Source organism: Phaethon aethereus, assembly GCF_964289735.1.
Source record: "Phaethon aethereus genome assembly, chromosome: 15".
Classification (NCBI taxonomy): domain Eukaryota; kingdom Metazoa; phylum Chordata; class Aves; order Phaethontiformes; family Phaethontidae; genus Phaethon; species Phaethon aethereus.
In genome coordinates, this window is record NC_138591.1 from 11,738,269 (window position 1) to 11,760,661 (window position 22,393).

General features: G+C 38.7%; 1 protein-coding gene across 1 annotated transcript in view; it reads left to right on the forward strand.

Moving 5' to 3' along the window:
• Positions 1-3,323: 3,323 nt before the first annotated feature.
• MRTFB (myocardin related transcription factor B) overlaps positions 3,324-22,393 on the forward strand; it is a gene marked incomplete at both ends in the record, with an annotated part of 57,035 nt that continues 37,965 nt past the window's right edge. Inside the window, one exon of the mRNA XM_082006963.1 lies at positions 3,324-3,477. Coding sequence (XP_081863089.1) covers positions 3,324-3,477 — 154 coding nt within the window. The remainder of the gene's footprint in view (positions 3,478-22,393) is intronic.

The window sequence follows — 22,393 nt, forward strand, 5'->3', positions numbered from 1 at the left end:
CACAATGAGGTTACCCGGAGGTGGTGGAATCGCCAGCCTTGGAGACTTTCAGAACCTGACAAGACAAATTCCTGAGCAGCTGTTAGCCCTACTCGGGATTGGGGGATGGATTAGATGACCTCCAGAAGGCCGCTTCTAACCTGGTTTAGTTAGGTTCAAACCACGATTAAGCACACTTGCTGTGAGAAGTCAACTTGTTTTGAGATGCACTGCAATGCCGCCATCAATATCATTTAATATGTTGCATATAATTCTTGCGTGCCTTGTTCTTAGTTAAATCTGGACAATAAAACACATTTATATACATTCCTGAAATGAAAATTAAGACATGGACATGTAACTAATTTAGCAGAATGTTGTAGAAGTTAAACTGCTTTAAATTACAGCAAGATATTTGTTATCTGTCATGGGGACAAGGGTTAGTCAAAGCCAACATGCAGCGTAATAGATGTTAAACGTTTAGTACAAGAAGGTGCTTCAGTTATTTTCATATGGATTTAATAGCATGAATACAGCTAATGTGGTTTAATCTATTTGAAAAACTACGCTAAGGCATAACTCATAGCTCATAAATTGTGGATAAAATGCTGTGAATATGAGCAGATAAGGAGCTAAATTTTCACTTAAATTCTGGTCTGAAGAGACTTGCTTGGTTAATAATGTACTTAATTTGTATGGGTGAGTGGGAGTTTGAGGAGAGTGTAATGTCAGGAAATCGAATGAGAGCTGGGTAAATTATGCTTCTAAAAGCCAAGAACAAAGAAGAAAAATCTTGCATAACAGTAAGCTAATGTGTCTTCATTTAATGTGAAAGCACCAATTGGTAACTATGGAAAATAATGAAAAATATGCACTTAACCATAGTAATTGTTCTACTGAGGTATATATCAAGCAGTACTTGCTTATATTTCTTATTTTTAAATTGGCACTTTCAGCAACGTGATTCACAGAATCACTAAGGTTGGAAAGGACTTCAAAGATCATCAAGTCCAACCATTAATCCAGCGCCACCGTGTCCCCTAAACCATGTCCTGAAGCGCCACATCCACACAGTTTTTGAACACTTCCAGTGATGGCGACTCCACCACCTCCCTGGGCAGCCTGTTCCAATGCCTGACCACCCTCTCGGTGAAGAAATTTTTCCTAATATCCAATCTAAACCTCTCCTGGCGCAACTTGAGGCCATTTCCTCTTGTCCTATTGCTAGTTACTTGGGAGAAGAGACCAACACCCTCGTCGCCACAACCCCCTTTCAGGTAGCTGTAGAGAGCGATAAGGTCTCCTCTCAGCCTCCTCTTCCCCAGACTAAACAACCCCAGTTCCCTCAGCTGCTCCTCATAAGACTTGTGCTCCAGACCCCTCACCAGCTTTGTTGCCCTTCTTTGGACACGCTCCAGCACCTCAACATCCTTCTTGTAGTGAGGAGCCCAAAAGTGAACACAGGATTTGAGGTGTGGCCTCCCCAGTGCCGAGTACAGGGGCACAATCACTTCCCTACTCCTGCTGGCCACACTATTCCTGATACAGGCCAGGATGCTGTTGGCCTTCTTGGCCACCTGGGCACACTGCCGGCTCATGTTCAGCCGTCTGTCAACCAGCACCCCCAGTCCCTTTCCGCCGGGCTGCTCTCCAGCAACTCCTCCCCAAGCCTGTAGCGTTGCATGGGGTTGTTGTGGCCGAAGTGCAGGACCCTGCACTTGGCCTTATTAAACCTCATACAGTTGGCCTCTGCCCATCGATCCAGCGTGTCCAGATCCCTCTGCAGAGCCCTCCTACCCTCCAGCAGATCAACACTCCCACCCAACTTGGTGTCATCTGCAAACTTACTGAGGGAGCACTTGATCCCCTCATCCAGATCATCAGTAAAGATACTGAACAAGACCGGCCCCAGAACCGAGCCCTGGGGAACACCGCTTGTGACTGGCCACCAGCCGGATTTAACGCTGTTCACCACAACTCTCTGGGCTCGGCCATCCAGCCAGTTCCTCACCCAGCGAAGAGTAAATCTGTCTAAGCCACGAGCCGCCAGTTTCTCCAGGAGAATGCTGTGGGAGATGCTGTCAAAGGCTTTACTAAAGTCCAGGTAGACAATGTCCACTGCCTTTCCCTTATCCACTAGGCGGGTCACCTGGTCATAGAAGGAAATCAGGTTGGTCATTACCCCTTTTTGTAGTGTAGGCCATTCTTTGGGGGTCATGATAATTTTTTGTCATCTTGATGTTTTTTTAAATGTCAAGTAACATTTGAAATATTTTGGGTATGGTCATTGAAACACATGTTGCATTTTAATAACCTTTAAATACGCACCCCAATGCATGCAGTATTTCTGTTCAGCATACCTGAAGTTTGAAATTTAAGGTTGAGTATGGGCAGCACTAGTGTTTCTTAAGAAAAATAACTAAAAATAAACAATTTAATAATAAGGCATTTCTTTGGTTTTATGGATCTTCCTGAATTGTTAATATTTCATATTGTTTGAGTTTCCAAGAATCCAGGCATGGACTTCACTGAAGTCCATATTGATTTATTGAAATTGTAGTGACTTGACGGAGTTCTGTTAGCTATAAAAAGCCTGTGCCAGTAATTCATACTTCTGTCTCTCCTCACTGTAGATTAAGGACCACATTAATGATAAAAACGAAAGAAATAGTAAATTGGGACTTTTATTCCACTTGGTATCTTACAATAAGGAGCTAGTATACAATAAAATTAATTTGAAAAAAATCATGGCAAAAGGCCTTCCTTGCTGGAGAGATTAAAGATTAACTAGTTCTAATACAGTTCTTTGTTGGTATGAAGTCCTGTATTAATACCAAAATTGATTTTTAATCCAAAGGAAGGTTGTGCAGTGCTACAAAATGTTAAAAGCCATTTGTATGTTAACATGTAATTCAGCATTCTCTAATATAAGCTACTGGAAAAAAAGAATGTTTTGCTGATAAACAGGAGGTGTCACTTGCTGGAAGGTAGGACACAGGAGCTTCCGGACATCCATATTGAGAGTTAACACGCTAATTTTTCTGTCAAAGTGAGCAGAGAAACTGTCCTGCTTCTCGGAACCAAATGACTGTTAAATTCCTTGTAAATACATTGCTTAACTATATTTTTGCAAACCTGTAATATTTGTGGAAAATTAGTAGCTAATGTATATGTAATTTTAAAGTTGAACTTTGTGTGCAAAGGAACTGACCACAACCAAAAATGGAACAAAAAAAGTAATGCATCTGTGAATTTTTTTTTTTTTTGTCCCCTTTATTAGTTTTATCAACTATAGGGTGATAAAGAGACTGCTTGCGCTCCCCATCTCCAGACAGTTTAACACCATGGATCACCTGGGGACAGCGGACGCTGAGGACGACTCCGGATCGGTAACACGGCTTGCTCCTAGTCCTCATAGCGAAGCAGTTGCGCACGAGTTTAAGGAACTCTCGTTGCAGCCCAGTCAGTACTTGCCTCCTCTCAATGAACGGAAGAATGGTGAGTGCAAAAGCGACTGGTCTTTCCTCTGCGTTGCTTTAATGTTTTCTGTGGGAATAATGATGTTTGTTTGCTTTCTTCGAACAACATTAGCTGATTCTCTTCACTTGCTCTTCCCAAACCATGTTATGTGAAGTGCTGCAGTGTTTGTCACAAAAGCTGTCCTGAGCAGCTTCACCTGTCATGGCAGCTTCTAAGTCTGCCTTGACAACCCCAACTGGAATACTTTCTTGAGGCACATAGAATGGAGTTGTTTCTATTTTTTAATAGTTTTAAAACCACAGGTAGTGTATAATAGAAGTATTAATTAAATATTTTTCAGAGTTGGGATAATTATCAAGAACAGGTTTTATTTCTGCAAGATAATACAGAATTGAAATTCCACATTGTATCCCAGAAAGTTTTTAATTCACCACATAGTTTAAGCTTGAACAATGAAAGAAAAATAAGATTTACATTTTAGGAATCTTTCCAGTATCTTTCCTCATTGTTGGCATGGCAACTTAGGAAAAAAGCGTTTCCACTGTTACAGTAAGCATCAGGAAGAATTAGGTCTGAATCCGAATGTAGGCTCATTTTTATTGGGGAAAAGGCAGGAACCTTTGGGGTTTTTGTGTGTATGGTATTGGTTTGTTTTCTCACACTAATATCTTCTAATAATGAAGATTTGTTTTCCAGTATTTGTAGTAAATAGTGGGAACACTGAAAGTATATAAATTAAATATTTGGGTTTTGAAGCTTTTTTTAAAATCAGTTTAGCTACTAATTCAGTTGTAATAGTGTAAGCATTACTAAATAAGAAGAAAACTATCTGAATATCCCAGCTTTAAAGCAGAAAAAATGGGGATATATATTACTAGGCTGTATGTATAATCAAATACCTGGGGACAGGTCCAAGTCGTGCTATTCTCTGTTTCAGAAAGACATGGAATGTTGTTTATAACGAAGATGCTTCTGCTTATGCAATGAGGGACTAAGTCTATGGTGATTTGTGTACATACCCTCGGTACTATATAGCACTCCGAGAAAGAAAAACGTAATAAAGGGAAAATGCGGTAGGAGAGAGACTTAGGCTTAGCTTATATAAATGTAGAATGACAACAACTTTGAATACTTGAGCTTGTCTTTTACAACTGCTTCCTTATTTTTTTCCATGTATGAAAATCCTGAAATACAGAATACTATGTTAACTGCTATAGTATGTTCAAAGTATTATGAACTAAGGGACCTGCAGCTAATTTATTAATGTTTTGGCTCTACATCCTTAAGAATTAATTTCTGTAAGGAAAAAAAACGTTGTAACTTGAGAGACGTTAGTTTTTGTTGGCTACTATTTGATGTTGATAATAGGTTTGTCTATACCAGAAGCTTGTTTTAAGGTAGTAAAAGATGTAGTGGGGTTTTTTTTTTTTGCATCCTGTGTGTAATTATACCTCTGGAAAATTTGTTTGTTTGGGTTTTTTTAATTGCCTGTGAAACCGAAATGGATGACATGGGTATCTTTGAGTTTAAATAAGTAAAACTTTTCATTCCTGAAGGCTACTACCACAAGAATGCACTAAATGAAACGGGAAAAATCCCTTGCAAGATGGCAAGCTTGTACATTTCTCGTTTGACAAACCTTGCTAAGACTGTGTTAAGTACATATTTATCCCCTTCCCTTAATTTTATTGTTTTGTTATCTTCCTGCTTTTACTAATAAAGATAAATTGTCAAACAAGCAGTAAAATGAGGTATGCAGCTTCAGGTGCTAAACTTACTCATGTTTGCTCTTTAGTCTTTCATTTTTAGTTCTTCTGTATTGGACAGTTGGTTCTTTTCTTAGGCATTCTTCCTGTAACTTGAAAGTATTTTTGTGCTTTCATGAATTAGTGAAATAATTTATAGGTAGGTTTTGTTTTGTCTTAATATATAATCTGCTGCTTGTTTATTTTCCAAACAAAAGGCAGCCGTAAGAGATTTTAACGCTTAAGGGCTCTGGCTTGTTGAAATAACAGAGGCAATTTTCATAAATAAAGTGTGGGGGGGAAGTGAATAGTTTGAGAAGCTGCCTCTCACTCCTCTGTGCCAGCTGATTTAAGAATTACTGCCCTGTTACTCTTCATTATTTCTCATAATTCCTCTTATGATTTAGGATACTTTTGAGCATTTGTCCATAGTAAGTATGAGGCCTCCCACAAAGATTTTAATGTTGTCTTTGAGGAAGAGATTGTATGAAGTTCACATAATGGGCCATGGCCTCACTTCATCTGTGTCTTCTGTGACAAGACGAAGTCATCTGTCTGGGCTTGGCCAAAAGATTAGGCATTGTTTTCAAGGCCATTGTTAGCACAATCCTACTGCTTTTGAAAAAGAAAAGGGACAATAATCTGCAAGGCAGATTGAGAAATTGTATAATGGGAGGATTTTTTTGAGGAACAGTCTGATAGACACGCTAAAGAAATGTTTGATGGACACTGGTGCCATTTCCTATCCTTTTCGGCTTTATAGATCTTTCTAATGTTGTTTAAGCATCCTGCCACTGAGAGAGGACATTCCTAAATTAAATTAAGAGGAGCCTCCTAGTTCTTTTCCTGTTCTTTATGCAAAAAATCTGACAATATCTGACTTTATACTGGCTGGCTGCTTTTAATCCTGGAAGAAATGGATGTGTTTATTCAAATTGCTTTCTTAAAACAAGAAAAAAAAGTTTTGGGTACTGTCATACTCTAGAGCACCCAAACCACTGGTAATCCATAATTTCAACTTTAGTAATTTCAGTTAAGTTAATTTTTTTTTTGTAGAAAAGATTAAAGTTAGGATAAAATTTGTAAAATTAAAATTTGAACTTGATGGATTCATATTAAAAGTAGCTTTAATACTTAGTCTTTGTTTTTATTTTTTACCAAACCTGATTGATTTCCTGATTTCTTCAGGAGTATTTTAACGTGTCAGTATTTTTTAAGGTCTGTAAGCATAAGAGATTTTAGTACATGGAAATTCAATGGCACTTAATACACAAAAATCTGAGAAGTTTAAGGTTTTTTTGCTGAGTATTTATATGCAGGAAGCATATTTTTATGCAGTAAGCATTATGCTTACTGTGAGCTTTGGTAGTGATCCTTTAAACCTTTTGTTTACTTGAATGAGTCTTTTGGCAGTAGTCCAATAGAAGGCTGAATTATTCTAGTACTGTTCTGCATGGCGTTGTTAAGCTGGCTGCACAAGTTTAGTACAGAAACTGCGTTTCCAGCTTTTCCAATGACACTTGAAGTGTGGGAGGTTTATGCTGTGGTTTGGTTTTGTTACATGGAGGAAACAGAAGCATACAATGAAATTACTCATGCATGCCTGGTGAGCCAGCGGTCATTTGAGATGTTACTACTTAGTCCATTTTTTATGTTTTCCTCCTCTTCCCCTGCCCAGTCTGCCCCCAGAGATCACAGTCATACAGCAACACTAGCATAAGAGTTCAGGTGAGCATAGCTCAGCATTTTTTGGTGCAAAATCTCATGCAAAATCTCCAAAACATTGGAACTGTTTTCCCTTGAGTTGACAAAGGAATGGTTATACGCTGTGCCAACTCTGTTGAAGAGGCTGTAACTTAGAGTAGAGGATCAATAACAAACAGTTGGAGGGCAATAGCATCTTCAGCTTTAGGTTGTCTCCACTGTATTTGCTTTCTTAGTGAAACTGCTGTGTCCTTAGGAAGGACAGTGGTTGAGGGAGGAGAAAAGTGACATAGATGAGGCTCTTAAGGAGCAGGAGGGAGAAGATTGATGACTAGGTGGTGTTTAGTTGGACTGCAGTGGAGGAAGAATGACAGAGTAGCAGGCAGCATGGCACAGCTGAAGTACTAGTCAGACCAATATGCTACCCACGCACTGTACCACAGTTTCACAAGCTTCTGTCTGAGAGCCAGGAGGTGGCAAGGGAGAGAAGGATAGGCTGTCTGTTGCTGACAGCAGGAGGGTGGATGGGAATGATGCTGCTTGCAGCCTTCCAACCTGCTGTCTTGGAGCCAAAGGGTGGGTAGGGATTGCACATGCAGATACCATCAAAAAAACACAGCACTGCATGAGCAAAACTTTTTGCATGCTGCATTAGTACTTTCCCAGAACTGGTGAGCATGACACTTTGGTTGGTAGAGGTAGGTGTGAAGGTCTGGGAGTCATGAGCTATGCAATCATAGTTGTTTCAAGGTACCTGTAAAATGAAGAGGTCCTAGCATCTATGTTTTATAGCAATCTCTCTTGGCTTTGCAGTGGCTTCTTTGACTATGCCACTGTGCCAGAATGACCTCGTGACATTGGCTACTAGTTTCTGAAAAAGAGAGACATGCAAGTTACTCTTCTGCAGTCATCATCCACAGATGGGATCCTGGTTATATTCTTATAAAATGGGTAGAGAATTGGTCGGCTCCTGCATGGGCCATTGACCTTTAGCACTCTGTAGGCCTGCTTCAGCTCTCTGTCTTGGCTATAAATCATTTGAGATTATGAGTGTGCCCATTCTCTATCCTCTGCATCGTGTGGAGAAACAGTTTTGTTCCAGCTGACGGAAGCTAACATGTGTCTGCTTCTCTAATCTCAGAAGCAGAGTAGACACGGGATTGTATTCTGGTTCTGCTTGCGGTTGTACGTCTTGTACTGGAGGAGACTAGAAAAGGTTGTGATGTGCCTACTGTGACTGTCTGCTAGATCTCGCTCTTTGAGAGACCTAGCAGCTAGTAGTCTACCGCAGAATTGAGCTAATTGAGAAAAGAGCCAGGAGCCTTGGATGTCTTGTGGATGTCTTGTCAGGAAAGAAGCCTTGGGACAGTGAATATCTTAAAGTAAAAGGAAGACTGCTAAATCTCTATTAGAAGAAATTACCCCAAAGGAGTGAGTGCCTGTGGCTGCGTAAGAACGACGACATTCAGGAGCCAGGCACTGCAGGTGAGATGATAATGACGGCTTCCTATGGGGCCACTAGAGCTTCTGGGGAACTGTAGCGAATTGAGGTGAAGATGCAACACCTCCCCCCATCAACCAAAACAAAAAAACCCACAAACTCAAAAAAACAAACCAAAATGAAAACAAATACTCCAAATGGTGTATATTGAGTCCTCCTAAGGGACCAATCGAGCCAGCTGGGAGACAGACAGTTCTCAAAATAACTGAATGAAATCTACATTACATTTAACCTAATGATATTACTTAAATAAATTTGATGAACCAAGGCAATTTTTCTGGCATCTAAAAGAGTCGTGGTTATATTAGCTTGCCTGTTATCTCTTATCTTCCACTCCCTCATTATGTAGCGCTGGTAACATGCATTCTTGGCATAGCTTTATGGCTTCTGAACAAATTCTTAATCCCCTGAGCAGTTAATAGATTTGAAGCTACAAATTTGATACTAGGGTATCAGGTGAAATTTGGGACATTCTCCTTATATCTGTGTACAACAGGGGTTTTTTTCCATTCTTGAGATCTGTGATTAGGCATGTTTTTTCCTGTCCTAATGGTATATAGGTAAGTTACTGTGCTTAGAAGTTATTTTCTTGAGAGAGCTGGGAGAGATAAAGGGGGGAAAAGATGGCTAGTGGGAATACTAGAGAACAATAAATGGAAAACTTATTTCTGATTAAAGTAATAGATTGGCACAGAAAATAATTGGAAATGTCAACTTAAATTCAGCGGTTTCATAATCACTAAGCTGAAAGCAATAAGAACTGGAAAACAGCATACCGATATTCTGATTAACAACACCACCCCCACAACAACAACAAAACCAACCAACCAAAAAACCTCAAACCCCCCCAAACCCCCAAATTAAGTATCTTCTAAAAGACCTATCTAGATATAGATGAAGTATACATTTTATGTAAGTTTACAATAGAAGTGTGTGTGTATATAGTACAGGGTATATATAATGTGTGTTGGGTGAAGAATGGTTGCCCAGAGAGGTTGTGGAATCTCCATCCATGGAGATACTAAAAATCTGACTGGGCAAGGTCCTGGGCAGCCTCTTCCAGCTGACCCTGCTTGAGCAGGGGGTTGGGCTTAGGTGATCTCAAGAGGTTGCTTCCAACCTCAGCGATTCTGTGATTTGTCTTTTCTTCAAGATTTTAATAGTCCATGGAACATCCAGTGCAAATATTCTACTAACTAATCCTTTGTAAGAATACACAGCATATTTTAACTAATATATATTTGTCTCTGTGTTTGGGTTTTTTTGGGGGGTGCTGTGGTTTCTTTGGGAGTTTGTTTTGTTTGGTTTTGTTTATTTTAACAAACAGTGTCAGTAGAAAAAAACAAATGTCTTTTAATGTGTGGATTCTTTCAGTCTCCCTGTAAATATTTGAATGTTGTCTTATCTGTTACGAGGTGAGAGAGCAAACTGAGTAGGTATTGATTTCCCAGTAAGTCTGTCTTTGTCATTGGTACTGCCAGTTCCCACAATCCTAGCATTCCCAGGGCATCAGTCAGTGTCTACAAGGAACAATTTTCAAATATTAAAGCATGTGAAAAGACATACAAGCCAAAACTCAGAGCTCTCTAGGGACTGTGACCTCTTAAATGGAATATATTCTGACATTTTCACAGGCTACATGAAAGAATTCCAGCAGGGTCATTCCATTTGGTAAACTTCTAAACAAACATCCTGTCATTTTAGTTTGATTTATAGATTTTTTTTAATTTTTTTTTTTTTTAATTATCTGCTTATTGTGAAGAGATTAACATGGGAGACATGACCTGTGACTGACTCAATTTAAGGCATCTGGTATATATGAAAAGATCCTGTTAGAGGGCTTGGCATTTGAGTCATTACAGGAGATATGGAAAGTATGTTTTCCTTTAAAGAGATCTCTTGATCAAACTGTCTTATTCTGACTTCTTTTTCCTGAAATTCCTTGTAGATAACTAAATGCATAGCTAGTAAAGAATGTTAATTTTGAGTTCCACTGTATAACTGTTTTAAATTGTTAGAACTAAATCCTAGCTGCATATGTTATCGTTGCAGAGTTAGCTTGTGATACAGCCACTAGCAGAAGGTAATGTAGTGCATACAGAACTGGTAAGTGATGTGCAGTACTTACTGTATGAGCCTTTTGCAAATCATGGTGGATGACCAAATATTGTCCTTTTAAAAACTGTATTTTAATATATAGGTATATATGCACTTAAACATATATATATAAAAAATATATTTTTAGGTATATTATCTAGACACTTTAAAATATTTATTTATTTAGATGTCTATGTGGGCAAGGCTGAATGGTAGGGAATTTTCATTTCAACAGTGAACACCGCCAACGTATGTCCTCCCTTAAAAGGAATTTGTGCAGGTTTTAGTGGGAGAAGTAGAACATGCAGACTTATAAATTTGGTATGACTGTAAGTGGGATTTTTCTGGGAAGAGTAACTGAGGTAGATAGTGACCATAATTTGGATTGTTTGGATCTTTGTTACCAGAATGGTGAAGAATATAGGCAGAAGTCTCCAGTCCTTCTGAGGTAATTCCTTAGTCACAGCACAGTACACATTCCTATTAAAAAAATTACTCAAATTTTTCATTTGACTTCTTGCAAAAACAAATAGAAATATATACTTGATGCTTTACTAGCAAAAGACTATGAAGATGAGAGACTTGAATGTTTTGGGGGTTGTATATTTATCTTAAATACAAGCCTAAGACTGTCTGTACGAGATTTACTGCTGAGTTGTTTGACAAATGTCTTAAGTGTTCAAAGCAAAGAACTTACGTACTGGTACAGAAAAAAAGTGGGGTTTTAATAAAATAAGAAGGCAGAATAGAAATCTATTGTAAATGGCAATTGGGGGGAACAAACAAAAAAACCCATATCAAAAACCCCTAAGTTAACAGTTTGAGGTAACATTCTTACTGTTTAAAGAAGTAATAGCATAAATTATAACAGGGATTATTTAAATGAATGGTATAGTTTGTGTAGTCAGAGCACTATTTTCCTATGTGAAGGCATTATTACACAGTGTAGAATAACTGGATTATCCTATCACAACAATAAAGAACCAAGAAATTCATTAATGTGTGCGTAAAGCCAAGATAAAATAAATGTTTGAGTAATTAAGCTTTTTTCCTGCACTGCAAAATCCTGTGGTAGTGAAATAGATTAAATACCTAAGGCTGTTCTAATTTTTTTTCCCCCTACAATTTAAATTCATCTGTAGGGTTTTTTTAATGGGACTGCAAAGGAATGAGCTCCATACGATATGAAGAGTTGGAATGTACTGTTAAAGCAACTGTTGCTTAGTTACTTCATGTTTAATGAGGTTGTGAAGTTGCTCGCAGTTAGTGATCTCACTCACCAGATCACTGATGCTTAAAAAGATAACGGGTCTATTCTGAGAGGCAGACAAGCAGGCACTGTGGAGGGTACAATGTTGCTGCATTGTTTCCTCCTGCGCGTTGTGATTTTGGCGAATATCTGTTAGGCACTTCCCGTTCTTAAATAACGCTTTTTCTGTACGCTGAAGGTTGGCAGAACACTTGAAAGTCTGCATTGCAGGAGGATGGAAAGAAAAAACATCGATTACCTTAGAGTAAAAGCAAACAAATTTTTATGAAAATCTTGTGCAATACACTGCTGTTAAATGAGATATTACTGGATTTTGGTTTATGGAACTGACAAGGCTGTTTCGTTCTCAAGCCTTTTTTTCTTCATTTCACCCACCTGTATACAGTATATACAACTTAAATTGAAATTGAAATTGAAATGAGAAGTACTTCTACCCTCTGAAGATCATGTGAATTCCAACGGAGGTAATTTTTATTGAAACAAAAAGCTTGTTGTGTATCTTTTACTCCAACTTCTGGTTTTGATACACTGATGCTGTTTGTAACTGGGTAACCTGTGATTGATAGATACAACATGCAGCGCTTAAGATTTTCTTTTAGCTGCAAGAGATACTTCTGTTTTGTTTGATAGAAACTACTGTTTCAGCCACAGTTTTGTTTCTAGCTCATTAGAGGAGGTGTCTGTGTGATCCTCAGTGTCATTTAGCTATTTGTACTGTGAAAAATAGCTCTTTGGAGACAGGTACATGTTCATATCAGAGAGGTTATACATATATATATATTCCATGTTTACTTTGGAAATGAGGTGAGTCCAGAGGAGGGCCATGAAGATGATCAGAGGGATGGAGCACCTCTCCTCTGAAGACAGGCTGAGATAGCTGGGGTTGTTCAGCCTGGAGAAGAGAAGGCTCCAGGGAGACCTTGTTGCAGCCTGCCAGTACTTAAAGGGGCTTATAAGGAAGACGGGGACAGACTTTTTAGCGGGGCCTGTAGCAATAGGACGAGGGGTAACGGTTTTAAACTAAAAGAGGGCAGATTTAGACTAGGTACAAGGAGGAAATTTTTCACAGTGAGGGTGGTGAAACCCTGGCCCAGGTTGCCCAGAGAGGTGGTAGATGGCCCATCCCTGGAAACATTCCAGGTCAGGTTGGACGGGGCTCTGAGCGACCTGATTGAGTTGAAGATGTCCCTGCTCACTGCAGGGGGGTTGGACTAGATGAGCTTTAAGGTCCTTTCCAACCCAAACCATTCTGTGATTCTCTTTCCTTTATTACAAAGCCTTGTGTATTTAAGTACACAGTCAGCAGCAGAAAGACGAGATGAACACTTAGCAATTTGGAAAAGTTTTTTGGCTTGTTTTTGAAGAATACCATCAATTTCAAATGACAATCCAAATTCCAGCTGCCTTTTAGAAACTGAACACAAAAACATTTCAAACTGAGTGGAGTTGAAAGACCACAAGTTTTTTTGTGTATATTTTACATTTCATGGGTTGTGTTCTATTTATTGTACAACTGCAAAAATAAAGAAAAGGCTTTAAAGAGCAAAGAACAAAAAAGTTGCTATAGTTTCACTAATACTTACTCTAACGGATTTTTTGTTACAGGACAAAATGGGTAATTTGAATGGGAAAGTGTAAAGTTCCCACCACTGAAGTCTTTCACCAGTTCTTTTAAGATAAATGTGGAAATCACATCCTTTAAAACCAACAATTAAAGTAACTGCTATACAAAGCAGTTTTTATATGTCAAAGCAATGACCTTCAAGACAGATACTATGCAAACATAGGAAGTATGTTTAAAGTATCAACATGGTGTTGGTGGCTGATGACAGGGCTTCTGCTGTTTTGCAAGTGCTTAAAAAATTTCTATCAGATTTGAAAGTGCATGAGTAAATCTGAGAAGTAGGTACGGTGCTTTAGCAGTTAAAGGTAAGAACACATGTGAACTGTCCTAGGAGAGTTACAAATTTATTTTATTTAGCAGGGAAAAGGCAGTCCATAAACGGCAGGTGGATGGGCTCTCTGGGGATCACGAGGAGGCACTTTGCCTTGTTTCACATGGGACCTGCTTGTGACTGGAAGACTGATGAGTCTTCTCATAACTAACTGAGATTGTTAGTTAGCAGATGAATTTAGTACTTGAATGTGCTAACCAGCTAACGGTGTTTCTGTTCCTTCTAATACGGTTCTTAGGAATGTGAGAAAGTTGCTTATAAAACCATGGTGCGCTTTTCCCATGTTACAGTGCTGCAGCTACAGCTAATGAGCCGGCAGTTGTGAGATGCCCCCGGGTGCCTGTGAAACTGTCTCAGAATTTTAGACTTTTCTAATAGACATGTTGAGACATGGTGGTTATTTCTTCTTTGAAGCCTTACGACTAAAAATAGTAGAACTATATTGTTGATTGCTCACGTAACTGGTATGTCTGAATTATTAGTTGAACTTGCAGTAATGTATATTCAAGGATGCTGGGAAAACAAGATGTTGTTGGAATAAGAGGTTTTTGTATGATGTGGGGGATAAATACCACTCCGTGCAGGGATTTAAGAGAAACTGTTCCCTGGGCAGAATGTCCAGGCATTCTCAAGATTCACAGTATAACTGAATCTGAACAAAAACTATTTTCTTCTTCCAAGGTATCTTTTCTTCCTCTTCAGTTGTTATCTCTGCCCCCTGCCCCAGCTATTCGATATCGTATAGCATTTATTGGCAGCTACAGCATTTGGTTACATGGAAAACACGCACCGTCATGTTGACCATTCATCTCTCCTAGTCTGCACAAGAATTTAATCATTCTTCTTTTCCATAAATTCTGTGATTCCTGCTTTTCTTCGTAAGTTGTTTGCGAATTACTGTGGAGATTTTGACCCAACTTCCTAACGGTGTTTTAAAATATTGATCTGTATGTTAGCTTGTATTGAACTGGGAGATGAATTTGAAGCAAAATATTAGTCTTAACTTCAAGTGGCTGAAGCATAAGCATATTCTTTTCTGTAAATTCTGCCATGGAGTGGGTACCCTTGGAAAAGGGGGAGGAGTGGCTAGTAGGAACTCCGCGCTACTAAAGCTCATCTTTATAAACAGGTGAGAAACACTCCTGAAGACTTGGAACTGCTGTTACCCAGCTGCTGTTACTGTGATCTGGCATTCACTTGAGCACTGGACACTCTTAATTTATACAAAGCACTATAAACAGATAGGAATGGATAGAACTACCTTCAGAACTATGACATTTTAAGGAAAATATATTACTCCTTAGGTTCTTTAAATACAGACTTCCTTATTAGTATGTTGATTTTTTTAAATTTCAAAATACTCTGTTCTCTGAATCATTTTGAAATTGCTTCAGACCAAAGTACCGATTTCTCAGAAAATGTGTGAAGTGCACTGTACCCTTCTCACAAAACAACTTCTGCTGTTACATATCGTTATACTGTTAGAATATAATTAATCCATCCAAACTGTGAACTTCTCTGTTGTAAAAGAAAAATGTAGATATATAATCTGGTATATCCATAACTGTCTAAGATTCTATTTATTGACTGTGTCAGATTTTCATATAGGTTTCTTAACTGGTATATGTTTGTATTCTGTTTGTCTGGATTTCCCCCCCCCCCCCGAATGTGTGGAGTTTCTCAACAGTAAATTTGTTTCTTATGCATAGTTCTTATGCAACACTGACATAGTAAGTGTTCCAGCTGCAGGCAGCGAGGAAGTTAATTTGATTTATGAAGGAGTCCTTCCACAGCAGTATTTTTTTTCTTGTCTTCAGTAAAAATTACTGCAAAAGCAGATGTATTGGAATAGTCTATAATTTGTATTTAAGCAAAATTTAATTTAAGCTGATTATTTTTATACAAATGATGGGCAAACAAGAAAGCTTTAGGTTGGGAGAGCTGCCGCAAATCATTTATGCTGCAAGAGTTTTTCTTTTGCCTGTATTTTCAGCTCCTTAGATGTCAGGAAGTTGATAATGGCCTCTTAAACTCACGTCTGCTTCCAGTCTGCAGTTCCGAGTAGATCTAGGCCTGCCTTCTCCCAGCAGTAGGGAGATGGGGAGAGGCTTTTGATTCCAGCTGGCTGTGTCGGGCATCCCCACGCCCGCAGTACCAGTTGCTTGCCCCGGGAGTGTTCTGTTAAGGTGAAGAGTCGGTGTTGAATGATTGGCTTGTAGAAACACCCGAAGAGGCAAGATTTTTTTTTTCCTAGTTTCCACCTTTACAGTTGTGCCTCAAGTGTTTGCTATTGCATACCTTTTCAAGTCTGCTGCCATAACAGTGAAACAATTTTTCGGAATGGAGATGGCCTTTATAATTTCAGGTTGAAGGATTTGAAATATGAAGTGTGGAAAATATGTATAATGATAGCATTTTCAGGCCAAAGGGAAGGCAAAATGCACCTGCTAGAGTCACTTGTTGATGTGTAGTGACTACTTAAGATTATGTATAGTTTATCCGTAAGTACATGAAATGCAAACTAGTCTGCTGTTCCCTCATGGCCAATGCCCGCTAATTAGAGGGGATCCCTTTTCCCAAAATCTTCCAGGCTGACACTGAAGTTGATGACTCATGTACAATAAATGGGATATGCTGGAGAGAATGGCAGATCAGAAGCTGTGGGAGGAAATACTCCGAAAACTGCTGGGAATAATGAGCTGTGTAACTGTAATGCAAAAAGGAAAATAAGAAAATACTTGGGTTTTAGACACATACAACAGGGAGCAGAATCCCTCTTATACTGCAAGGAAAGACATGGAAGTAATCAACTGGTTTTCCCACTTACCTCTGCTAGATCAATGTCTCTGAAACAAGATCTGGGGCTGGGAGGGAAGGTTCCTCAGCATAACTTTTTTCAAATGCCAATGTGCAGCTTTGTTTACTGGTGAAAATTAATGAGTAATGAATGTGCCAATCAGGCAAAGATAAAGTATTTCTGCTGCCTGCAGCAGTGTTCTGCATAGTGGGGGAAGGGAGGACGCAGAAAAAGGGAGAGAGTCCTCAGCAGTAGTTTGTCTTGGGTATCAGCGAATGCTGCTCCTTCAGCAACTGCGGGATTTATTTTTAACTGCTTGACTCACTCCTTGTCAGATGATTGACCATCAAGCTGCATACTGAAACACGAATGTGCAGAGGAAGCAAGCGTAACGAAAGGAAAAGGGGGAGTGGTTGTCTAGGAAAAGAGGTGGGATTTGGGAGTTCTGCTTCACATGCTCTGTGCCTGCAGTCCGAGTGAGTTACAGGCTGCAAAGCGGACTGAGCGTACTGCAGGTCAGCCTAGAAAGTGAAGGATGATGGCTGCTTTCTGCTGCACAAAGGCGAAATTGCTCATTTATTAGGAGAAAGGACCTGGAAGCAGTTTTGGGGACAGCAGCGTACTGCTTGGTGACAAATTACTGGTTTTTTTCCTATGCTGGATGTAGCCATTCTAAAGGATTCTCATCATGATCGATAGCTCCAAGAAGCAGCAACAGGGCTTTTCCGAGATTTTACCTGCAGGGGATGTTAAGCCACTGAAGGAGAAGGAATGCCTTGAGGCGAACAGCCAGAAAAGTCTCAAGGAAGGTCAGTCACTTGCTGGTTGGGGGACGGAAAATGCAGAAATACTGGGCTGATTCAGTTCACCAGCATTTCTGGTGTAATGCTGTATGTCAGGAAGAATTTTTGTACATTAAATCAGGTATTGTTTTCCCTCTAAAAAAAATTTCTCAAAGCTAAATTCAGAATTTACCTGAGACTATTAAAATAACAGTGATAATAGCTTGGTAGAAATTGTAGTATGAAGAAGAACAAGTAAGTAGTCTTTTCAGAGTTGCATTTAGCGCTGAATTCATTAAGTACTCTGAAATTGTCCTGTAAATATTGCACAAAATACTTCAAAATGTTACCATCGCAATAAATATAATGAAATAAATGTCACTAGATATGACACTATTAAAAATAAAACCTGACTTCATTTTCAACAGCGCTTTTCTCAGCTGTCTTTCTCTAGAATTCCCTTCTCCTCTCATACTTTAAATGAGATTTGACTCTGCTTTCCAGATGTATGCTTTTCAAATTACATTGTTTCCTTAAATGATTGTTTTTAGGCTGTGTATTAAATTGATATAATGCACAAGCATTAGTTTGTAAAATAGCAATAGTCTGAGGATATTTGGAACGTTATTTAAAGATGACAAATGGTACTATACCAGATTCATTTAAAGTAGAATTTGTTAGGCTGTGGCAGTAATACTGCTGAGACATGGAAGTTGTCTTACTCCTTCCAGCTGGGGGTATTCTTCTAGCTGGCCTGTGTTACGGAGCAGAAGGAAGAGACCTCTTAAGGTCAGCTGCCAGCCCGGCACATCGCAGTTTGGTAACTGCTGTATGTTAATGTCCCAGGCTCTTTGCCATTCACGACCCAAACTCCCAACTTCTTAATCAGAAACAAACTGTATTTGTAGGAGACAAAATTCCTTCTTTCCTCTTACAGCACTCTGCCTTGGCTTTTACTCCAGATACCTCTGGATTGTCTGGTGATTCAGAGATTCTTCCTCCTTGGTGTTGTGGCAAAACTGCCCTTTTTCCCCCTTCTACATGAGGTCATGCCTTTCTCAGAATTTAAATGCTGGCTTTGTTTTGGGGTTTTGTTTGGTTTTAAGTTTGGATGTTAATACTGTTTAATATTAAAAAGTAGCAAAAAGATAGCCCATATTCATTATCAAATTCCATAACTGACAGTTTATTCTAAAAAATCCTTTACTTAGCTCGAAGTTAGGTCTAGGGAAAACACATACATTTTTATATAACATACTGATATCAAAGGTTTCTTATTGATGGGAAGGATAGATAATAAGTTGAGTGTTGATGCTTGTGGCTGTGGCTGAGAGCATAACAGTTCTGCTTCCTTTACAGCTGGGAAGTACTGATTGAAAGACAGTGATTGAAGAGAAAGGGCCAACAGTGGCTTCTTTTTCATGGTGTTTGCCTTGCAACTCCAAACAGGCCCAGTTAAACCTGCTGCTGCTACCTCTGAAGCTCTGTGGGGCAACAGGAACAATGAAAGAAGGCGAGGAAGTTGAGAGGGGCAGAGGAGTAAGCATACTGTTGTGGGAAATACCGTAGGGGAAAAAAAACCCTAACTAATCTAAGCTACCAAGAAATAGAGGGGAGAAAGATGTGAAAAACCAGCATGGTGGATAGCGTAGGTGGGCTAACAAGTAACCACGGTAATCGTTATCTTCAGTCGTCTTTGAGTATGTCAGTTATGTAGAAAGTGGATGAAAGAATGTACATTAAAATAATAATGGTTTGTCAGAGAGTAGCAAAAACCCTGCAATTATGGGACACTCCTCCAGTCTAAATTCATGAATATTTTTTACTTTAAATTATTCGGTGCATAAAAGAAGTTATAATTGTTTTCCAGAATCACTGTCTTTGCTTCCTTTTCTCTGTTGTAGTGCATAGTCTCCATTTTCACTTTTCCCCAGTGAATATTGTTACCACTTTATCTCCTCTAAGTTTGGCAGCCTAATAATTAAAATAATGAACCTCTTTTTGAGAGTATGAATGACTACAGGATCTGCTTTTCCAGACTTTCCTCTTACTGAAGCTTAGAAAGAACAAGCATTTTCTTTCTTGTAGTATGTAGAATGAATTATTGAAAAGATTGCAAATCTGCTTGATTTGCATCTGGAGAGCCTAAAACAGAGCTTCACCTTTTCAGTTTATAATGTTACAAAATACGTAGTTCAGGTAGTAAGTAGATTTGTAAAAATTCAGTTGCAGTTGTTAATTTCATCCTATTTAAATAGCACTGTAAATAACATTAAAACACTTCTTATTTTACAGAACACTATATTCTAAATGAGCCTGTGGCAGTCTGTCTCTCTTTTTTCCCCTCCCACCCCCCTTTCTTTTTCCTTTAATTCAAACGATGATGTGACTGGTTTTGCCACCTGAATCTTCAGCCCTTTTTTTAGGACATGAAGATACTTATGAATACTATGTGTGAATGGTTAAAACTTGCAAAAATTAATAACGTAATTCTGTTGTCAAACCCAAATGAAGTATGTAGAGATCAAGTAATTCCGAATGTGCTACAGCCGTTGCTTCATAATTTATTTTGCACGGGATTGATACATCTAAAAATCCTGAGATAGGACAGTGTGCTTATTTCAGCAATGAGTACCTTATGAGAATTGTTAGGTGCAGTTCTTTTTTTACTTAGTATTTCTTTATAAGAAAGGAGAGTTTTGATGGAAACACAAATCCCAACACTGTCTCCAGCAAATTAATATTAAGGGCATTGGAAGGGTAGCTTACAAAGATGAATTTTTTTTATTTGCTTAGGCTAATGAATACTCTTAGAAGATATACATTATAGCATCCTATAGCACAGGACAAAATCCTCTTAATTATGCTACTTTCTTGTAAACAACTCATAGGTTATTGTTACATATTGTCTGTTCTGTGAAAATGGTTCTTAATTTTTTCTATCAAAATTACCTTTTTTATGAGCAAGGAACAAAAATACTTTTTGGCTATGAGGCTAACCATACAGTGCTAACTAAACAGCTTTTTCAGAAATTCCTGTAGCATTGATTTCTAATGTCAAGTAAGTGGCGAAAATATTTAGAAAATTCAAGTGAAAAGACTTAAATGAGATCAGGACATCACTGTGCATACAGAATTAAGAAATAATTAGTATCATCAACAATGCCTACAGTAGAAATTAGGAGTATATTTAGGCTGCAGATTAAAAGGTTTCTAACAGAGGAGAGAAGGGAATTTAGGAATTTTGCCTTGCACCCTAAATTGTTTTAAGCAAATCAGTATGGTGCTATCTCGGGTGTGATTTAAAAGGAGACTGGATCCCAGGTTTTTTGCACCATATTTTTATGTAGTAATCTGAGCTTCAAAGTTACCAGTTGCCTGCAGGTTACTGTAAGGAAAAAAAAACCAAACAACTAACCAGGAAGGAAATTTTCTTTCCACCTTGAAACAGAATTTCTTTCCTGGATTTGTATTGCTTTTTAATTTTACTGTTCTGTGAGGAACTGGACACTGGCAAGTGTTAGAAACCGGATACAGGGTGGAATAAGTGAAGCACAGGGATTTCTCAGGTGCTTGCTGGAAATGTCTTCGTGCTGTCTGGTTAATAGATTACCAGATTTAGTCAGGAAGAATTTCTTCCCTTCCCTTGCAATCAAATCAATATTGCATGAGAATTGTTTATTTAACAGATTTCCTGCTGGCATGTTGAGTATTAGTGATACTCTTGACATCTACTGCTCTGCTGCGATGGCATGTTAGACTAGACTTAGATTCTACTGTTGGTTTGCTGGGTTTGGTTTTTTTGGTTGGTTTTTTTTTTTTTTTAAGCTTGGAAGTTTTCTTATATGGTGTTTGGAGGTGTTTCTAAGACCCCTTATCAGTAGAAGTCTATCAGGTGTGTTTATTGAGACAAAGATAATGAGAAAAAAAATACTAGGGTAAAAAAGTATTATACCTGTCACCTTAGTTAATAAAGGAAGCACTATAAATTCAGTGTACTGATCCTGTGAGGCTGTGTTAAAATTCTTATATATATACCATAAACAGTGTCTTTAATGACAGTGGGATAATTGTATGTCTTGCAAGTAAATCAGCACTTATTCCACAAAATTTTTGTCTTCGGTGTAGCACATAAATATATGGTAATCTCATTATAATAAACATGCTTAAATACTTCGATAAACCAAGACCACAATGTATTGATTTGCTTTTGTACGTAATCTTTATACAATTGGAGGATACAGTGGCTAACCGAAAGTTCTAAGGAAACTTGCTACGGCAACTACAAGATTTCTTAAAGGTTTTATAAAAGGTTAGGATTGAGAGTGCTGCTGCCAAAAGTAGGTGTAGTCTCTTCCAGCCCTACCCTGCTTACTGCCAGCCTCTTTCCTGTGTTGGCAATAGTAATTATGCAACCCTTAAGTGAGCGGGTATTACTGAAGACTACTTCAATAGTGTTCCTTTTCAGCCAGATCAGAGCACTGACCTGACAGGCTGCATCTTTGCCAGTGCTGATGCAACAGAAGCAGCTGGGGTTGGAGCGGGGAAGAAACTATTGTCTTTTCATCAGTAATCCTGTCTTAGAGCCACACCGAAACCACTGTTTTGTTGCTGTGCTGGAAGTTTTTTCTTTCCTTTCACAAAGCATCCAACAAACCATGTATGTACCTCAGCCTTTTTATTACAAAGTCCTCCTTAATGCAGCAACTTTGCTGTCACTGTAAGCAACCTGACTCATCCACTAAGCAAACATCTGCAGAAGTCTGATGTTGTTGTCCACATAGGGCCACTGCTTACATCCCAGTTTGCAACTGGGCATCTTAGCGTAAATCCACCTTCCTCAGTGTTTTGAGTTAATGTGTAATCTCACGAGTTGGAGGATCTGCTTGGGTATGCATTTTGTTTGCTGGCTCTACTGTGCCTAGGAAAAGCATGGAAAATGGAGGTAGTACCTTCTCAGAGGGCTTGGCTGGAAATCATCTGTCATCATTCGATGTAATATGCTCCAAATTATCACAAAGCAAGTCTGTAGTAGATGTAGAATTTAAACCCAAGTTTCATGAGTCTGTTGACAGAACGCTTC